At 32.7% G+C, this 22,983-nt stretch overlaps 1 protein-coding gene across 1 annotated transcript; it reads left to right on the forward strand.

Annotated features, from left to right (window-relative positions):
• Positions 1–1,037: 1,037 nt before the first annotated feature.
• Positions 1,038–22,684, forward strand: LOC126810735 (DCN1-like protein 3). Its single transcript, XM_050535966.2, has 2 exons — positions 1,038–1,235; positions 15,791–22,684. The coding sequence occupies exon 2, from the start codon at positions 15,829–15,831 to the stop codon at positions 16,720–16,722; it is 894 nt and encodes a 297-aa protein (XP_050391923.1). The 5' UTR covers positions 1,038–1,235; positions 15,791–15,828; the 3' UTR covers positions 16,723–22,684.
• The last annotated feature ends 299 nt before the right edge of the window (positions 22,685–22,983 follow it).

Genomic DNA, 22,983 nt, shown 5'->3' on the forward strand with positions numbered 1-22,983 from the left:
AAGGATGTTTGTGTTTCATATCAAAAGATGAAAAACAAAATCACTAGCAACAGTACATGTAGCTCGGAGAAATTTCCTACCCTGAGGTGAATCATAAAATCGCAATAGAGCTAGACGTGAGCATGTGTGTAGCGCGGCTGTTGAAAACTACTCGGCAAGGCATATACCCCCTATCCCCCTTTCTCCCAAGATTTTTTGTATATATATGCCATTTTCCAAATGCAACCAACCTAGCTGGCAGCTATCTTGTGCAATCTTATGCACATTTTGTAGAGTATTTTATTGGGTGTTGGAAAAAAGAGTACTCATGTGAGTACACTGCGTAATGGGCGCAACGCCCATAGTGAGAAAGTGACCAAAAGTAAAAAGCACACCTGATCACATGAGACAGAATGAATTGGAATAGAGTATTATGGGAGGTAACTCTATTTAAGGGTTCTTCCTTCTTACTGATCAATATCATTATGTTAAAAGTTCCTTTATGATGCCAGATTTTGTTAAGACAATGTGGTTGCACTATTTTCGTTAGTTTAAATTTTTTTTAAGTATTATGTCTTTTATTCTCATCTAACAAGCAATGAATTTTTAGTAATGGGAGATAACTCTTATTTTACAGGATAAACCCTCGTCACAATGACAAAGAACACGGAAGGGCGTAGAAACTGAAGCTAAATTATTTTGTTTAGTTAGGGCTAATATTTATCTTTCGGCCTATATCTAGATCTTACGCAAATTGTTTATTTAGGGAAAAATAAAAGTTGGAGATCTATTACGCCTTTTATATTCTATAATGAAATGTTTCTTCAATAAATATCAAATTTAATATAGACACATCAAAAGGATTTTGTTTTCATAAACGTCAAAGTGAAATAAAATATGACATCACACACAGGCTATAAATAATTCATACATCAAACTACACTGTTATTGGGCTTCAAGGTAAATGAGCTAATAGTTTTAATATAGATCTGATGCGATTGTGATTGTTCCATAGTCTAATCGATCCATTTACCCACTAGCCCGTGACGTCAGTAAGCCAGTAGTATTAACAGGAAGTGGTCGTCCATTTCTCGTGAGAGAAAAAAAAAGATCGAAGCACTAAAATATTTCCTGATATTCTGATACTTTAGAAAAGAAAATACCGTCTAGCAATAACTCTGCCTGAAATGGCTATGAAGTAAACCAAGAGGGATGCATTTATGTGCATCTGTGTCACGGAGGAGCTCTAAATTAGGGTGAGGAAATATGCTTTCACACTTGTTCTTTCTGTTTCATATTAACTCGCACTTTCTCAGTCTCTGAGTCTAAGTTGACTCGGTGTCTGTTATTCATATGCCAATTATTAGATCTCAGTTTAGGCATTGGATTAAAAGGTTTTAGGCCACCAGTACAGCCCTATACTATATAGGCTAGACGCAGGCCTTGTCTGTACCGTAGCCTACCTTACAATTACTGGACTTTCTTTATTATTATTTAATTTAGGCTACTGATTGACAATGTGTACAAGATTTAGGGCAACTTTGGTCATACCAATTTGTATTAGGTTAGGGTTAGCAGTAATTGTCTTGGGCAGGGGGTAAATATCATGCTTCAAAATACTGTGCTCACCTTCTATATAGGCCTAAATGAAACATGGTAGGGCTTAAATACACGAGTTTGGTACATGTAGGCTCCACATAGGCCTACTTTTTAATTATAGTGATTCTACTTTCATAGCAGGAATATCAGGAAACGCGTTTGCATCCATCTATTTTTCTCAAAATGTTCTCCGGGAGGCTCACCATACCCTGTGATGTACACCCTTTACGCCTTAGGCTCTCGAGGGACTCCGGTTTGGCGCCACCCGACCCGCAATGCGGTGGTTGTATTTAATTGATTATCTACGTACTAATTAAATTAAGTAAGTACTATTTGAATTAAATCTTTTATATGCCGAAGTGATGTCGTGAAATAGTTCGCAGAATGATTTTGATTACCGTAGCCAATTAGAGGGACTCCGGTTTGGCGCTACCCGACCTGCAATGCGGTGGTTGTATTTAATTGATTATCTAAGTACTATTTAAATTAAGTAAGTACTATTTGAATTAAATCTTTTATATGCCGAAGTGATGTCGTGAAATAGTTCGCAGAATGATTTTGATTACCGTAGCCAATTAGAGTGCAAGGCCAAAAGGCATGCATGATAAAATTGTCAATTTGCAAGTTTCATCTGCAAGTATCCGTGTGTATTGTCGATTTCAGTTTTGACCGATGATTCGTGCAAAAAGTTGCAGTGGTCAATATGGTCGCATTCATTTTCACGCTTAGTATTAATGGGCTATAAACACAAATTTTTGGGTGTTTCATTTATGTCCCTGTTCTCCAAAATCAGGTGGTCATAGTGTGGGATTTCGGTTGCAAAAGTACATATAAAGCTACTGTTATATTGGACCACTTTCAAGTTGCTGTACTCAGGACCTGGAATGCCAGGAAACGCTTTTGCATCCGTCTGTTTTTTAAAGTTGTCTGTAGGAGACCCATTGCCCCTGACGGTAATAAGTGAAAAGTGGTATAATAGAATATACGGCTGAGATATATAAGTAAGTACCATGTGTGATTGGTATAAAACGTGATATGAGAGAATAATAGGCTGATTAACAGTACAAGCATTGAGGGGCGAAAACGTGTCGCCGGTATATTGATATTTAACAGTACCATGTTTGATAGGTACACTTGTCACTTGGTGTATTCCACCAGGACCACAGGCTCAAATACTTAAACTACTGCAAAAATCCCAATAGTTCTAGTACTACTTGGAAAAAAAAATCCAAAATTCCAAAATCGGTTTAGGTCTGATTTTTAATCCCTTTCAGTAAAAATCATGTCAAAGTTTGATGGCCATATATATATAGGAGATACATTTTGTGCGACATATTTTTACTTTAATCCATTGAATACATATTCACATCACATTTTATTATTACATACATGTACCACTTATTGATGCATTATTCACATGTGGTACTGTTATGTCGGCCTCAGGTTCTATTATACCATGGACCTTGTACATGTATTATATTGTCCATGATGATACCACATTTTTACCCATGATTGTAAAGCCATGAAAAATTATGATGGCCTACAGTATAGGGTAGGCTACAAACCTTAGATCCAACAAAATTGCCATGATTAACATTGTCATGGATGTGGGTGGAAAGCCACACCACCTCCGACTTGACAAGAGTGGAATCCTACTCTTGATGCGTATTAGACTTAGAGTTATTTTTATCTCAGTCTTGAAATCAACAGCTTTGCTATATGTTACCTGTGGATTGTGAATGATGATTATCCATGCACTGTAGCTTTTATGGTGAAGCAGTGTATCTTGTAGAACATCATTATTCTGGAATGTGAGGTACATGTAGATCTGTCCTGGACTTCTACTAATAGAATCCTAATGCTGCTTGTAGTTAACAGGATGTAACATTTAATTCTCTTAAATTTCTCTCACTATCACTGTACATTTGCTACACATCAAAGCTTAGTATCAGTGACGAGTTAAGTATAATATTTAAGTTAAGGCAAACTACAATTTTGCTAAAATTTAAACTGTAATAGGAATATCAGTCCAAAAATAGTTCAAGTCCAAAAATGCAAATGACGCACCAAACCTTTAAATAACTATATAAGGTGATAATTTTAAAAGATATACATGTTAAGGCCGAAATGATTCACTGCTGAACCAGTGTACTGCTATTTTTTCCATAAAAGCGATGAACGATACTTTTTATAACAAAATCAATAACAGCGATTTTTTTTTTTTGATTTGAGGTTTACTGTATATTTCACACTGTATCACAATATTTATTCAATAAATTAAGTGGTGGGACTTATCGAAATATTAGCTATATCAGTTCAGTGTAAAGAAAATTCCTGGTAGGATAATAATATGTCCCGGCCATCCAGACTTCATATCATTGCAAAAACTGGCCTACTAATCTCGTGCAAGATATAACCCAGAAACTTGATAAGACGATATTTTCCACTGCATAAAATAGCGTAAGCCATCAATTTTACACCAATTAAATTGCATTTGACACTCATTTCGTCTTCATGATTTTGTTTAACTTTCGGCAGTATTTTTCTTTTGATTATTATTATGTCCCCACGTCCAGTAGTAATTATACTGTGTGAAGTTGAGATCGAAAAAGTACCTGCATCTTACCGATCAAAAGTATGGGACCATTTCGGTTTTTCTCTTACCTACGTAAACAGCAACAGGAAATAACGAAATTTCAGTCTGCAAAATATGTCATACTCAATTACAGTATACAGGATTGTATTCATGTATGTGTACCTGACTTTTGTTTGACTGTGTAATTGCATACTTAATTTTGTGTCAGAGATTGTGTATTTTGATTCAATTTAAAAGTGCCAAATATATTTTATCTATTAATTTTTTTGGTTGGCTTTGTATCTGTTTTTAGCCCCACCTTGTCACTGATCTGATTTAAGAGGTAATATACCTAGGGCCTATATGTTAGTTTACCTTAAACATACTGATTCGCACAGCATTTTCCTGTCCTGACATATAAAGATAACAATGTATGGTAACATCATAATATTGTTGGTAAAGTTACATGCGATACTGTTTTTTATTACTACTGGTTTTATTACAACCTAGCTTATCCGACAATCTTGAACTTCCCACTTGTACTTAATTTCAGACACCAGTTATTGCTTGTCAAAACTACAATTTTGACATCGCTCAAACCAGTATAGTTACCCCTTCAGTACTCTAGGAAAGAATAGTGTTTAAAACATCTTATCAACACAATATTTTGGTCATTTTGAGACTAACATATGGTTATAATTTGTATTGTCACATGTGTAATGCTACAGAGTAGAAATTTAACTGGACAGTGGCATTTTCAAACTGTCATGGCCTTTCACATGCACGGTTACATTTACATGGGTGTCCTATCTGAACAAAAAGGCAACATCTTTCTTGTCAGCCCTGCAGGTGCTATCATTGACAAGACGTGGTAACCAGGCTTGATAATTCTGAAATTCCTCTCAGTCCACACAGGCAATCCAACCTGGGATATTCTAGTATAGGATGAGTAGGATCTGTACCTGTTTATCAAACACAATATGTAATTCTTTCAGGAGCTGAAGATCATTTAAAAATTAAATAAAAATCTGTTCAGAAGTCATAAAATTAGGGTGACCTCCCTTTTCATATCTATTAGAATAACCAGTCCTTATGGGCCAAATTAAATGAGAGTGGCATGTTATCTTATTGTTTCAGATGTTTCCATTATGTCAATTTTTTTATGTCATTAATAAATAAAAGAAACGGTTTGTCACAAATCACGGAAAAAGGAATTGTCCAAAAAATAAACATTAAAAAACAATGGTCTACAATACTCCCGTCAAAAGGCAAAACCTAGTAACTCACCTTTTTCTCATTTTGAGAAAACAAAGGAAAACATAATGAATGAATATTAAACCCCTGCTCATCCATTGATTTGACTATTGAGTTACTAGGTTTTGCTGTGGTATACTAGGCAAATGAAGGAAGTTGCTAGGTTGTGTCATGGGTGTAACTGCTTACAAAATCAAAAGATTGGAATATCTAGTACAACAACAGGAAGCAATTTTGATCAAAAAGTGAGTTACTAGGTTTTGCCTTTTGACGGGAGAATATTGCTGAACACCTACTGTTTATTATTTATTGGACTTATTTGATACCACTTTAAATTTTCATTAGAGGCGTTCCTTTCTCATTTTCAGTAGGCGTACATGTTTTTTTACAGACTTCCAATGTGACTTTGAACTTGTTTGGTTGAAATTGTGTCAAAGATTCTATTTCGGTTTATAACATAACAGTTAATACATGTATGTTGGTTGAACAAAATACACAAGTTCTAATTTCAACCAAAAATCAATATATGTCTTAAGTTCTTCGTCTGTATATAAAATTGAAGTTATAGGAACATAGTTAAGGGAATTGATCACTGATTACCTGGCCTTTTATCTATTTTAAGCAGGGTTATAATTAGTTTTCTCAGCAGCAGTCAGGTGAGAGAAGACTCTGGTTAAACATTGATTTTAAATCGACGTCTCTTCAGATGTACGAAGACAAAATACTTATTAATTGATAAGTGAACAAAACATATTATTCATAGACTTAGTAGTCATTTTATTGATTGTAACGTTGAAGTACCAGTAACTACCGGTGGGAAGTCTTGCATGCTCACTATTTTCTCTTCATTACGGTAAATACAATCAGTTTAGTCTATTATTTTATTATCGTACTTGTTTTTATCCTCCCATATCATATTGCTACTACAGGTTGTATGCCATCTTCTATCCTGGCCGGCCTCCTCGCCAAATTGAGTGTACAGTGTGGTAGACTACTGTTAGGTTGCAACATGTTTTAATTAATCACCAATTTAATGTCATGAACATCCATTTATTTTAGAACCTAGATTTTAAAGGCAAAACTTTTGGGCAATATAATTGACCCAGCCATGGCCTATATTATAAGATGTTTTTTTAAAAAAAGTCAGTTGCATGTGTTTGAAGGTGTTTTCTTCAAACTTCAGAATGACCATCACCTGTGAACAATTTTTGAAACATTAGCCATTTAGCACTTAGTACGTGCAAATATTGATTACTCTGTTCCCCCCAAAAATCAGAGATAAATGATGTTTTCTACAGTGAGTGTTGTAGTTCCTTTTCATAGTTCTCCCTAGGTTTCGGGCAGTTTAGGGAACAGAAGTTTAGAAAAATGTTGCAGTAGTGTTGACTGCTGATGGACAATTATCTACAGAAGAATAATTATCCAGTCTGCTCCAATCTTACTCAATATCATAACCACAAAATGCAGAAAGAATTTCACACTTTTGTGTGGCATTTTCTTTAAAAGTTTACAATACACAAATTTTAGAAATTCACAGTGAAAATTGAATGTGATCAATATGTTTATAGCAGAATGGTAAGTTTGATTTTGAATGTTGAAAAAGCAATAATTTTCTTGTTGGCAGTTTTGTGTACTACTACTAGGTATGAATCTTAATTTGAAGACAAAATAGATAATTATCTCAGTTTCTGATAGGTCTACACGTGTATGTACATGTAGATATCTTGTCATGTTACCTTGATGGATCATTGTTCTCACATGATATATATTGTGTTTCAAATATATATTACAATATATAATAAGATGTCATTGTCAGACATGGATTTATAGTTAGTATGGAGTAACAATGTTTTACCAATAAAGTATATTATTATAGTGTATGATCATATTGACTGTGATATAGCTATAATGTTACTATTCTATCATCTGTTGAGATATGTAATTTCAGCAATATACATGTAATAATGATATTGATTAATATATAGTCAAGAGTAGTCGAGAACATCGTGCAGTGGCTGGTATTCAGAGTGCTATTATAGGGAGCACAACAGGTACTTAGGTACGCATCATAAAACTATAAAAGGTAAATTAAGTTATCTTGGGAATAGCATAATGGTGTATATTTTATTTTAATAATTACCTTGGGATTGTAAACTCCTGACACTTTCATCAATGATCTAAAGTATGCATATTTTAGACCACTTGGAAAAAAGGTACCATAGCATAAGGATGTTAGGGCAAGAATAAGATCTACTGAAATAAGGCAAGGGTATGAGGTGTCAGATGAAAAGAAAATTCCTGTGTTTGTTTAAATTGAAGTAAAGCATATCATTTATAGGTGGAGGAGGGTATTGGAGGTGCTCCTTCCCCCGAGATGAATTTTTAAAATTTTCTTTTCTTTAGTGCAATCTCAGCAAATTTCATACCCAATTTTGGTTGAGTGAGTTTATCTAATGCACAAAGAGGCAGATAAAATCATTTACTGGTAGTGGTGGTAAAAATTAAAAAAAAAAAACATGTCCGTTACAAGGTTTTGATATTTTGGTCTTATTTCTGCTCATCATGATTAATAGGTGTATGATGAAAGGGGAGGGACTCGCTGTGCCAAGAAAAGTTCAATCTCAATGAGTAGAGGTTTTAACATTACTTGGAGGGATTATGGTTTGGGGGGGTGGGGTAGGTACATGTACTATGGGTTGTGGTTTTAGGGAGGGATGGGATGGTCCTTGAATAACCCTGTGACTATGTCACTGCCAGGTATAATATGATGTTTTAACCTTTGATGGAGTGGGAAAATTAATATGGCCTATTAATGAGGGAAAATTAGCTTACATAATGGTAATAAACACATCAGTGACGTAGATGATGCCATTTTGTAGCGGAATAATGTAATTTACCAATGACACAATTTTGTGGAATACAGTTACTGTTTTTTTTTACTAAATGATGTTTTGACTTGGATATGTCTAATCCATCAAGCATCGAATGATAATAAAAACTAAGGTTGCTCAGTAATGTTGTATCTATTGTATTTCCATTACAAATACCAAATGCCACTAAAATAGTAATTTACCACGTTTTCTGAAGAGGTGTAATCTGCAGAGTAGGACACCAGTTTATATTTTTAGCTAATAGTAAAGCATACTAGAGAGAGAGAGAAATGGGGTTTAACATCCACTTGACACAAACTAGGTCATTTTGGGATGAACATGGTTCAATTTTATTTCATTAATTTGTTTGCTAAGTTGTAGGGGTCTTAATCAGTGGAAGGTTGGACAGACGACCCTACCCCTTGTCACGTACAACTAGGGAATCGAAACTACACCAGTTGACTCAGTGACAGACCTTATGATACAAGGTGCACATGCTAACCATTCGGCCATCCAACCCCCCATAAAGCATAATATTAAATGGTATGCAATTTTATCTGTCCTAGACTATTTAGGATAGCATTCCTTGAGAGTTGAAGCATTATTTCAGTCCATCACAATTTTGGTTGATTGAATCTAAAGAAATAAATTTTAATGGAGAAGGATATATAAGGCTCTTGCTAACTAAATAAATTAAGATATAAATAAAAGAAGTCCTAATTGTATCGTTATTAAGGCATTAGTGCTTTGGAGATTGTTAAAACATAATTTCGGATTTGAATTGGAAATACACAGGACATAATTCTTTGGAATACAGTTACTGTTTATTACTAATCTCCAACATGTAATTTGGACATTGAAACGTCACCAAAAATAAGCTTCTTAGTAACTTGTATTCCATATAATTGTGTCATGCGTTAGGTTTCTGGCATTCCGGTAACTCCAGAATGGGTGGCCCGATGTGAGCTCTATGGGGTCTACAAGCTTTGTACACATTTCACATTTTGCATTAAAGACAGGGACTATTACCTAAGAATTTACGATCTGATGCACATCTAAATCGGTTTCATCAATGATCGTTTGATCCTTAACATATATGTTAAGTTTCATATGTATCAGACAAAAATTGTGTCTTCTGGAGGGTCGACAAACTTAGTACATATTTCACATTTTGCATAAAAGGCATGGGGCAGCACCAAAATCGAACTCATCTAAGATCATTTGATCCTTAACACAGATTGCATGTTTCAGACAAAATCAGACAAAAAGGGTCGCTTCTAGAAAGCCCACAACCTTGACATATGTTTCACATGCTTTGCTACTACATATATTTCAGTAAATTGGAGAGGCCATTTTAACGGGAAGTTAAATTCTTTGTGATATAAAGATATATTTTAAGTTTCATCAAAATCAGATAAAAATTGTGACCTGTAGAGGGTTCACAAGCTAAATAAAAACGTAATTTTGGGAACAATCAGAGACAATAATCCATAAAGTTACAGTCCTATACGTGTCAAAATTGAACCATCCAGTTGTTCAGAATCTTGGGATATAAACATATATTTTAAGTTTCATCAAAATCAGATAAAAATTGTGACTTCTAGAGTGTCCACAAACAAATTTGAATGGATGGACAGGGGCCACATTATAACACATTGGTTTTCAAGGAGTTCAGCAGATTCTTGTTCTAAATACTGTGCTCTATGTAGGTCAAAGTTTAGATTTTTCTTTAATTAAGTCTAATATTATTTGGAATATGATTTTAATACATAAAAGTAATTACATTTATTTTCTTAAATGCTTCTTTAAACAACTGACAAGTTTCCATGATGTACTTGTGTATTAAGGAACTATAGATTAGATAAATGAATGACCTATGCAATCTAGTTTACCTGTAATTTTACCTGCGTGTAATAATTATCAGGTTTGGAACAGGTGGTTGATGTAAGGGTATGATTGTCATTGATTCATTATTAGCCAAAGAACTAATTAACCACAACCATAGAAACGTTTCCTTTATACTTATTCCATAACAATAACCTACTAGACCTATAATTGTATCCTAGCAATTAAATGATAAATGTGAGGTTTTAATAAAGCATGAAAATATTATTGTGTGTACAGGATAAAAGTGGAGTATCGTTTCAAGTTGTATGAGTAATCCACTCACATGATATAGATTCAAGGTAAGACTAGTTAACATATTGTATAATACTAATAACAACAGTATTTATAATATAGATAATTAGATATTGAAATCTTATTAAAATTATGTATTTATTTCCTTATGGTTTTGATTTCACAATATCTAATAGTCAGAACTACTGCGTTTCCGATGGCTGATGTCGGTGGTGATGAGTTCATACATAGGTCTAGATCAGTAATGAGTGAATGATGTCTTGGCATTTCATTGGATGTTAACAGTAGTTTTACACTCAATCCACAACTAAAGACTAGACACATTGATAAAACTTGTCAGATGTTAATTAAAATTAAATCGGTAGAAATAAGAATACTGAATATGAACTGAACAAAATAATCAATTGAAAAATATCAGATTGATAGATATTGACAGTTGTTAATAACTAATTTTTATAACAACAAACTTCAATTAGGAATAAGAAGCATGTTAAAAAGAAATTAAAAGGAACTTCAATAGAAATATATGTAGCTCATTTAAAAAGAATTAAAAGTTTCTCTGCTAAGAACTCTGTAATGTTGATTGTTGTCTTAAGAAAATGCATGGGGTCTTGGATTCGCCTAAATTCGCAGAATACCGAATGGAGAAAAAAGGGAGTTTGATAATCAAGAATCACTGGATAAGGATTTATTTCATGCCTTAATTCTTTAGACTAGAGTGTTTAAAAAAAATTGGAAAGTGAATATAATACATCATATCTGTTGAATCGCGATCACTGAGTCACATATTTTCTAATTCGGCACTGCTTATGAACAGCAATTTTTGTTGCAGTTTAATCAATCTTGTAGTAATACTTTGCCAAATTTGTGGTAAATAGATTTGGCCAAAATGATTTTTTCATATATCAGAGAGTTTTGTTCTATGTATCTCTACTTGAGTAGTAGGTAAATTTATTTTTTGGCGTGATATGAAATAAAGCTTTGCCAGTGTTTCTACAAATAGATGTACACAGATGGAAGGTTTAGATGGTTAGAATTGAGAACAGGTGGTAAATAAAATAAATTATATAATGTATAGGTTTTATCGAAGAGAACTGAAACAGCTTGTACAGTATATCTTGAAATTTAAAATAGAATTGTCCCATGATTATACCCAAAGTACCTTTAGAAATCTACAGGGCAACTTGCCAGTAAATATGTCATTTATATCGAACGCGACATAAACCTATAGTGTACTTCACTGGTAAATTCAACACTAAAAGGTAAATTAGACTTTTCCTAAATGCAATATCCTTTCATTAATTGATGTCATTTAATAATATAAATTATTCAATAGTCAAACTATCTATAAGTTAATGTTCTCTATAGAACAATTATTACCACTAGGCACTATTTATTGATGTTAGAAGGTCACTGTAGTATTAACTTTTGTTTAATGAAATGGGATTTAACGTCCTAGTGTTCAGCACCGACATTGCTAATGAAGACAGGTGTACGTCATGCAGTGTGTATGAGAGAAACTTTGCCTTGACAGGCTACGGCCTACTCTTATTTTGAATTCCAACTGTCAAGGGTTCTTTTACGGGCACCCCAATGCGTACACAGGACCTCAGTTTTTGTCCCATCCTAACAACTAGATGCTGTCCTCGGGCCGTCCGTCCTGCACCACTGACAAGGAGAAACCACCTTGGAAATTTTGGGGAACTTACTTTGCCACTACTGGGATCAAACCCTGGGCCTCCTGGTTAGTGAGCCAGCCCCTCCTCACTGAGCCACTGTGGCTGCCTATTAACTTTTGTATATTTATACATATATACAAATATTCTTCATGAATCAGTCTGCCCAGTATTGTTTGTATTCGCCTGTATTTTAACTAGTTCATTGTAGTCACCGTCCCTCTGTTGTCTGTCCACTCTGCAGGTCAGGGTTATTCAAATTTGCAACGATTTTTATTAACGTTTTAAGGAAGACTCACTATTGACATTTTTTAACTCTTCAATTGCCTGTTATGGACTTATATTTGTATCCTTCTGTTAAATGTCAAATTTATGAAGTCTGGTAATTCCGAGTTATTTGGGATTCATAGAATATGTTTAATCTAAATATAGATGACAACCCAATTTGATATATTTTGACATACATCAAATAGGTCAGCCCCCCCCCCCCCGATATTTATCAATTAGAAGCTAATACATCTACAAGTAATTTAGCTGAATTTAGATTAAAGAATTGTTGCTGTTTGGTCTGTTAAGATTGATTTTATGTTAATCAAGTATATTTGATGGATTGTTAGCCATATAAGAGTACATTATAAAAAGATTATTTAAACTGGTTGTTGGCATTTAGATCAACATGTATTAATAAGATGTTGAAGAAATGGGAAAGGATGCATGATACAGTACATATTTTGGGGAATTTTTCTAATACATGTATCTATCACTTTATAGTTATACCATTCAGTGAATTTATATAAATTCAAACGCACCCACTCTAATCAATAAACTTTTATTTGTATTACAAATAAAATACTGATAACGATATGCCGGGAAAAGAACGAAAGAAAATATGCAATTCATGCTCAATTTAAAGGAGCAGTTGTATATTTAAAGATGAATGTATGATTTTTGTAAAATTCAGGGGAAATTTAAGCGAAAGGGTTTAACATCCACTTGAAACAAACCAGGTCATTTGGGTACTAACATGGTACAATTTTACATCAAAAATTTGCATGTACATCTGGGTCTTTAGCAATGGGAGAAAATTAAAGCAAAACCACACCACTCGACTTAATGAGAGACATTTACATGTATGATCAGATTTGTGATGGGTCAAACTAACACGTTTCACACAATTAAAAAAAGTATTAGTATTTCTTTTAATGCAGTGAGTAAGACGCTGACATGCTAACCAAGAGGTTTTGGGTTCGCTTCTGGTGTTGGTTTTCCCTTGTCAGTGGTTCAGGACAGATGGATCTGACAAAGAAAAGTGTCTAGTTGTTCAGATTGGATGAAAAGTGAGTCCCCATGTACAATGTATACGTTGCTGTGCACGTGAAAGGGTTGATGTTATTACTCAATGCAAATTGCCTGGAAATCCTAGTTTTGCAATTTTGACCCATCATCTACCTGAAAATAAATGTTTGACTTACCATTATGTTTGCTTGTCGCCCACACATTCCTCATTATTTATTGAGAAATAATTAGACAGACTTCCCTTTATATCAAATCATTAACTTCATTGATAAACAATGACTTGATGTATATAAAAGGTCAACTTGTTCCTTCGTTGTTTAAGATGACAATCCAGACTAATCTAAATATTTGAGAAAAAGACAACCCATCCTGATCTTCACGAATGTTATTTCTAACGAATCTATGGTCTAATAATAGAATGAAAAGAAAATCATGAAATAGGGTTTTACTTCAGGCCAACAGAATACTTTACACTTATTTTGTATTTGTTATCTTTGACTTTTTTTTTTTTGAAACAATATTTTATAAACAATATTTTTATTCAGTAAATATTTGAACTTGGATTGGGGAACAGGCTATGTGTAACACCTCTCTCTGATTTAGATACACTACACAGTATAAATATATACATAAATACATAATTACATAAATACAGGTATACAACATATAGGATACATATATTGGATAATAGAGATATTTTTTTTTAATAAATATTTTAGTAGGTAGAAATTTATTCTGAAAGTACTGTTCGATAATGATTTTTGGGTATGGTAAGGCCTGCACAGCGTACAATCATCTAAAACCTCCTTCAATAATAAAGCAGGCATTGTTCAGTAGGGAACTGACCAAAAACAATGGCAGGAATGAGACTAGGGGTCAGAAAAGGTTGTATTAGGAGATTGTCAGACTCACTCAAAACCCTTCCTACTTTTATTATGTGAAATAGCTTTATTTTATGTCTGCTTCAACCAAAGTAATATCGCATGGATTTATCATCTCAGAATAGTGTTTATGTACTATGAGTGTGATGTAGGTGTTAATTATTAACTATTAAATAATGCCTTTCCCATCATTAACAGATGTGACATCATGTGTAGGTGGAAATGTTATGTTGCCTGGTAACTTTGAAGCTAGTTAATCTATCTATAGTGTGATTTCTAAATATATTATAAGTAATTATATATGTACATGTACTAGCTTCAATAAATAGTTATTTTAATGTAAGTACCTGGCCTGACCTGTTATTGTTTGATATCAATTGTTAAATAATATTTACCTTTACCTGTTACCCTGAATGTAGGTATGTTTAGTATGTTATAATGTAGTCCTATCATAGATTCAGTGTGTGATAAACTTGACAAAGTGTGTACACCTGTCTATGTGTTTAATTAACAACTGAACTATGTTTAATTATAAAGTGATATAAATTAAGCCACACCTTCAGAAACATCTGTAGCCTAAAAATTTTCATTCCTTTGTCTTTCAGGAAAGATTTATTTGGTTGTGCTGTTCAAAAGATTTTAGTTTCGAATTTTAAACAATACATCGTTCATGTGATTTAAGTGGCTATTTATTTGTCAAGATGCGGAAGAACTGTAAATTGTTCTGGCCTTAGTACATGTATAAATTTTCCATGGTTTCTCTATTAATTTTAACTTTCTTTAATACACTTATATTATATGTGGGCGTATTGGCGTCAAATTGGAGAGATTTTCCTCTGTTTAAGATCAAATTTAGGGGCTGCTGTCAACATTATATAGGACAAAGTTCTCCAGAATTTTTTGAAATTGTGGCAAAAGTTAGAACCTTTTCAAATATCCAAATGTTTAGATTGTAAATTTTGAAATTACTTTTTGTTTTGTTTTGTTATTTGCCCGTTCACATTTTGACTGTAAATATTTGTGGATGCAATAGAGAGAAAGATTCTCATTTCAAATTTAAAGGGTAAATTCGATAGAAATTCCAAAATTCCAGAATTATCCTGTTAGGTTCCATTTCATGTAATCTTCTAATTATGATACAGGACATTCTGAATAGAATTTTTTGAAACATGGTGGGATTTCATTTATATAATTGTATCTTTCATTTTGAATGGAATTAGCATTGTCTTCACATTTTAACTTTTAAAGCTTGGGTTCGGGTTCATAGTGGATTCTTTAAATGCTTGTAGATCTAATTATTTACAGCAGACAATTTGGAAAGCTATGTTTTGAAAAAATAATATTATAAGTGTTAGACTGCAGTTGTGAAGATTTACTGTGATCACATCATAGACATGCTTTTATTAGAGTATGGTAGATGTATGCACACTTATTGGGTTAAATATGGTAGTCATATATATTATGTACATGTATATATAATATGAATGATTATATTGATTATGTCCATGTTGTATTTTGTAGGCATATGGTAAGAGTAAAAGTTGTGTGTGTTAACTCTGATGGGGAACTGCCTGTCATGTTGTGAGGCTGATAGCCACCAGGGTTCTACCTTAACACCTGGTACACAACCTCTGCAACAGGTTCAAAGGTCTCGTGGCTTAGTTCAGTATCCAGCCACAGAGTTTAAAGAACTCAAAAGACCTGTCAGCACTGAAAACCAAAACCAGAGTCGTGTCTTGGCGCCACCGACTGAGAAAAAAATGTTTCCACAGTATACAAAAATCCCTCCATTGAAAAAACAAGGTAATGGTGAAACCAAAAGACTTTCCTTTGTGTCTAAAGATATTTCAGAGGCAAAGATACTTCAACTGTACGAACAGTATAAAGATCCGGTCGAAGAATTGATTTTAGCAGAAGGTATTGAACATTTCTGTCAAGATCTGGAAGTAAAACCAGAAGAATTTATTGTTTTATTAATTGCATGGAATTTTAAAGCTGAAACAATGTGTAAATTTACCAAAGACGAATTTGTAAACGGTTGTAAGAATCTCAAAGTTGACTCCATAAAAAGCATACGCTCTAAGTTTCCAGAATTGGAGGCTGAGATGCAGAATAAACAATCCTTTAAGCATTTGTATAAATGGACGTATAAATTTTGTTTGGATAATGACAGTGGTCAAAGGACGTTACCCGTAGATGTGGCTATTAGTCTGTGGAAATTAGTATTTACCGGTAGTGAACCAACATTATTAGAAGATTGGCTAGAATTCCTGGAAAAACATCCCACTATTAAAGGCATTCCAAAAGACACATGGGATATGTTTCTTAATTTTGTAGAACAAGTCGGAGATGATTTAAGTACTTACGATGATACAGAAGCATGGCCGAGTCTCTTGGATGACTTTGTGGAACACGAGAATGATAAAAAGAATCAAAATGTGAAAACTGATTGACGTGTTTTTTCTAAATTATCTGTGTGCTCATACATAAAATTGTGCTCTGTTGTTTTTTGGAATGATCATAGTACATATATAAAGTTGGAAGGAAAAAATGGTAAAAGGATAAGTTCGCTCACAGTTATACATTTTCAGCGGTTGTAATCTAGAGAAGGAAAGAGCTTAAATTGTGTACATGTATACACTCAACATTTTGGAACTAGCTAACATATTGTACAATTTTATTTCAATAAGGGTCTTTAGCAGTGGGAAAATAGTGGAGGACCCAGAGAAAACCCACATGATTCTGGTTGGGCAGGCAAACCTACTCCTTGTCACGCCCCTTGACTGAATGACAGACCTTATGATCTAACGTGTACATGTTAGACCAATGTTCCATGTTCCCTGTTTTATCTTAAAGAAAAACAACAGGGTAATATTCATTATTTGTCACTCTTTCTGAAGACTGAATGGGTCTGTTAAATAGAGTTATCCCCCTTTATTGCAATCCTAGATGTACATGTCACAATCAGTGACTGGTCATTTTGTAATAATATATATATTATTAGTCCCACACATTAAGTATAATGATGATTGTTTGTTTCATTACAAACTAGTCATAGCCCTGTATTCATTTTTTTAGAAAACCTGTGACACTGTTGTTATTATAAAGAACATAGCTAATGACTCAAAGTCACCTACTTGTGAAGGTATAAAAGTATAGTATTAATCATTCATATTAATCATATATCCTTTGTACTTTAATATCTTAAACAATTCTTTTCTTTCTCAATGACAAATATAAAAAAAACAAGCTTATCCTTGCATTGTAATGTTACACATGAAGAAAGCTCTCCTGTGTGTGTGTGTGTGTGTTTGTCTTTATTTTTGTTTGCTTGAAGGGAAACAACACTCTTTTTTGATATTTTATAAAATTAATTCAGTTGGAAATTCTCTACATCATAAGATAAATTGACATTATTAAATTATTGTGTGGTTTAAAAAATTCTTCATGGTTTTTTTTTTAGGTTGGTCGGGGGATGGGGTGGTTAGAGGGAGGGGATTGGACTGCTTATGAACAAAAATATCCTCTAAACAGAGTTGTTTCCCTTGGATTTTGTATTTAATTTATTCGTCCTTTGGTCGATATGCAATATTTAATGTACAGAATAAGCTTACCTATATTTATGTAATACTTCAAAAGTATTCTTTTAAATTGCTTGCCATGTGTTTTTCAAGGGTTCTTTGAAATCCATTTAATATAATTCCATTGACGCATCTATTATATGTGTGTAATATACTACTTTTTGAGAGGGTTTAATGTCCTCTAATTTCTCATGTATATAGTTCAGTGCTTAAATGCGTACATACCTGTAGGGTAAAATGTCCCATGTTAAACCTGGCAGCAATTTATTAATTAAAGCTCGAGTTAACGTAATTTTTGATCGCTTCTTAATAATCATTATTTGACAACTACCAAACAAATTCAAAAACAAATTCAATGCAAATCAATCAGTCTGTTTGTACAGTATATTGACCCTTCTTTAACTGAAATTGATTTTTTATTTAAGAATTGAGTTTAGAAGCTCATTAAAAATAAATAAGTTATAAATGATGGCTCAATACTTTAATTCTTGAATGAATGTATGTAATGTAACAACAAACACCTCTATAGAGCCCCTGAAATCCAATAGAATGTGCTGCCCGTCTGGACAATTATGTTTCACACTTTAGTAATAACACATAAAACAAACGGCAACAAAAACAAAATTAGATATGCAACCTATTCAAAACAGTTCAAGGATGTCAATGTGCTGCAGATTTCATATAACAGACTGGAATATACTAAAATCCATCAAATACATATTGTAGCATTAATGATGTAATTGATACAATACATATACATGTAATTACAAACATCAATTTACAGAAATTCTGCCTAAATACAAATGCTTAAATATCTCTAATTATTTTCACGAAAGGGCTTAATTTGGCCTGTAAAAAAACATCTCTTTGGACACATTTGGCAGGGCTGCAGACCTCAATTTTCTGCCTGATGCTCTATTGTTTACAAAGCATTAAAGTTGAGAAATTCAAAATCCTTAAATTATGGATTTATCTGGAATAAGAGAGCCACATATGGTCCTTAGTGATTACCACCACAAAATGGGGTGGAATTTTGTATTGTATTTCAAGATTTAATATATGTAAGTATTGGTACATCTATTTTGATAATTATACATGTATGGTATTCTGTGGTTTTATAACTTTTCATTTTATGTATAAGACATTTTGTTTTAAACTGAGATGTTCAAGTTCATCCGTTATCGGCCAATAATTTTGTAAATCTTTATGAATGGAATTTCACAATTTCTCTTTTTGTATTTTGAGGATTTGCACCTTATTGGTAAACCTTTCCTTCAAAATTGACAGTTGTTAAGAACTTCAAATAACTATATACAATCTTGCTGAATATAAGGGTAAGCACATTAATCCAACAGACTAAAGCGCTTACGGTTATCTCATATCCATAAGAGGAATATTTAATATATTGATAAACACTAATTGGCAATCAAGCCCACTTGTCAATTGGAATAAATTTATACAGCTTTTTTTTTAACAATCTAATATAGATATATGTTTGATACTCTGCTTTAAATAATCCTGTATTTTGCAGCTTTTTTTTTATTGTTTATGATATATGTACTCATTGTCATTTATATTTCATTTACTTGTATCAAAATACAATCGTTAGTTCTCAGTGTAACTGGGTGTTATTTATATTCAAGTATATCATTCAACACTTCATTTTAAATTGAATGATCAAATTTAAAGGCTTGATGCATCATTTAGCTCTATAGGAATCCCTTGCAAACTACAATATTGTGAAAGCTTAGTCTCTAATAGGAATAACAGCCCAAATATCGGTTCCATTCCGTTCAGTATTTACAAAGTTATGATAAATGGAAGTTTCATTGATTTATGCTGCTCAAGCATAACAAGATGCCACCATCTTTTTTTGGTAGCGGGGAAACCTGATGGGCCTAGTTTAGACCCAATTGAATCCAAGTCATGACATTAACTAGCATTGGTATTTCTTAATTAAAGTTAAATAATCAGTCTGAGTACATATTTAATGTGTATTAAGGCCATGAGAAAATTGTTATTTTAGCAAAAATGTCGGATCAAGCCTTTAAACCATAATGAATTGATTAAAATTCTGGAAAGAAAAATGTCGCGAACGTGCTTATGTATTAACCTAAGTTTAAAATTTGTTAATCTAGAAATTTTTTAAAAATATGATGTATATATATATATATATTAATTCAGAATGGATGTTTTTATGAGAAATTTGATGCTGTGTATGCGATTCTTAAAATTGGCCCCTGCTTTGTGGAATATTTATTTCTCTTTCTGTCCTAATATGGTGCTATATTTTTTTAAGTAAAGGTAAGCATCATCCTTTATCACTTCATTCCATATTTGTTCATTGTCATATTGTCTTGTTAACTACAGTGTTTTTGCGAAATTTGGATTGCTATAGATATATATAGTTGTATGGATTGCTGTATCAGCCAAAATAGTTATATTGTTATTTAAGGATAAATAAGGATCAGCAACACCACTCCATGAGTTTTAAAAAGATAAGTCAAACCAATTAGATCTGAGTAACTACTAGATCATAAAATGGTGTAGGTGGAGAGAAAACGCCCCAGATATGAAGTGTTGTCCCTGCTAAATAGAAATACAGCAGACTTACTTGACTTTTTAGATCTTACGACTCTTTATGAATTTGTTAATGGATCATACAAGGAATAAAACAGGATGTTGTAATATTAACAAAAATCTCATGTAATATGTAATAAACACTTCTTTTATTTCAACATCTCAAGACCAGAAACATCATGTAATAAACTCCTGTCTGATGTACATGTACTTCTGTGCATTGGGGACTAAATTATGTTTTAAATATCCTTATAAAAATGTAGGTTTCACAAAAATGCCTTCATATAAAATAATTATAATTCTTTTATTTACATGCATGTACTTGAGAGATTTAATTATAGACATATTCTAGAAACTGGTAGTTCATAGCTACAATATGTTACATGTGAATTGTTATCACAAGTAATTGCTCAGTACTGCTGAAAACTACTACAAACATCTTGTAAATTGTCCCAAACATTTAGATCTAATGTGGTAATGGTGTCTGGTCATGAATACCAAAATCATCACTTCACAATTATTGTAAGTAAGAAATGGTGTTAAATATGGGATAGCATATTTCTAAATACAATATAGACCTCATGGTAGAACTCATTGGCTACAGTGGGGTGGTGTGTCCAGTCCTACGAACAAATATAGATTCCCATAGGCATTATATTGATGCCCTTGATTATAACATGCACAGATCTTGCAGGGTTATAGAGAAGGGTGTTTGTTAGATGCACATGCATTTTTGTAAATTGATAAAAATAAACAAACACACAATAAATGTTTTTGTGTGTGTTTTTTTGTGTAGAAACTTATATTAATCTTGTATTGTATGAATCACACTTATATTTACTGTACTGTGTACATTTATTATTGTAAGATTTTATTTAATGATTATTAAGTATTCTTTGTGTATGATGGTTATACTATGGAATTGTGTTTTTATTATTATGCTTTAAAAAGTAGTGTTGTATAGTGTTTAATTTTATTTAATTTAGTTAGTTATAAAAAGATAATGGGTTTTTAAGCTATTCATTTGTTTATTAATACAATAGGATCTTTTGGTTAATAGGCTATGGCAATATTTATGCTCAAACTAAGAATTATAACTTCAAGAGACAGTCCCTCCAGCTATAATCTGAAGTAAAATGGATAATGAATTTACAACTAATATATTAATTGGATTGCATCTGTAAATATAAAATAATGTCCCTGAGAATACTTTTAATGTATTTGTAAATAGTCACTCTTTAATTGCAAAATAGTTGCTATCGACAGGTCACATCTTTAAACATATTTTGATATTGTGAGTATTTGAGAGGCTGTCACTTTGAGAAGAAAACTGCTGAACAGTTTCATTGTTTCTTTTAGACAATCATTCGGCATTGTCATCAGGTAACAACATGCAATTCTTATCCATAATCTGTGTGATAAATAAAACAGTTTGAATGTATTAGATTATTATTGTTAGTGGAGAACAAGAACAAAGGGATAAAAAAATCCATGCTAGTAACTGATTGTAGGTACTCATTAAAAGTATTTATATAACATTAATGACTATTCTTTACTGGAGGAGATACTATTTTTAGTACATTAATGCTATATTTCAACCAAAAATCCTAAACTCATACTTGTCTTTATATTTTTTTTTTATACTGTTGCTCATTTATTTATTTTATTATTGGGGATATTAACAGATGAGTAATGTTTTCAGTTCAACACAAGTGATATTTCAAGAACATTGACCTGTTTGCCAAATTTGTTGGACTGACCTTCAGTATTTCATACTAGTCACATTTATAGAATATAAGATCCAACCACAATGAATTAACATCTAACTAAATTTTCAAAATATATTAATTGATATGTACTAGAAATGTGTTGCTTATTTTCTATTAATAAACTGTGATGAGTATAACTCAAGGATCACACTTCCACTGTTGATCATCATACAGTGTATAGATGACATTGGAGATCAATGTCCTTCATGATATGAACTGTTCAATATATATGCATATCATTTACATTTTTTCAACCCACACGAAAACTACCCTATAACTTTATATTGTAATCATTAATATCAGTATATAAGCTTGTATCATCTAGTCATCATTATGTCTTTCTGTTGTAGTTTTGTCTTTGTAATAACGATGGTGGTTCTTATATAATCGTAGTGCTAATATTAGCCCCCTGTAGTAACATCATTGTTCAGCACGTTGTAGTTTAAGTAATGCTAGCAGTTCAAATAAATCTATTTTATTTATGCCAAATTTATGCGTCTTCTTTTTGAATCGCCAAATCCATGCTGTCAAAATGGCTCAACGTGTTGTTGATCTCGAGACGGCACTGGGTTGCGAATGGACAAGGAGGAGACACGCCCACATACTACACGTACTTAGTAAATGGAACCCAAGTAGGTAGAAGAGACTGAATTGAATTACAAGCAGATCAAACACCAAGCGCCATATCCCATTATACTGTTTCAAGCAAGAGAAAAGGGTTGATAATCCAAAAGTCATCCAAATTGCAGACACGACTATCAATGGTTGGAAAATTTTAAATTTG

The sequence above is a fragment of the Patella vulgata genome, chromosome 2 (genome assembly GCF_932274485.2).
Source record: "Patella vulgata chromosome 2, xgPatVulg1.2, whole genome shotgun sequence".
Classification (NCBI taxonomy): Eukaryota; Metazoa; Mollusca; class Gastropoda; family Patellidae; genus Patella; species Patella vulgata.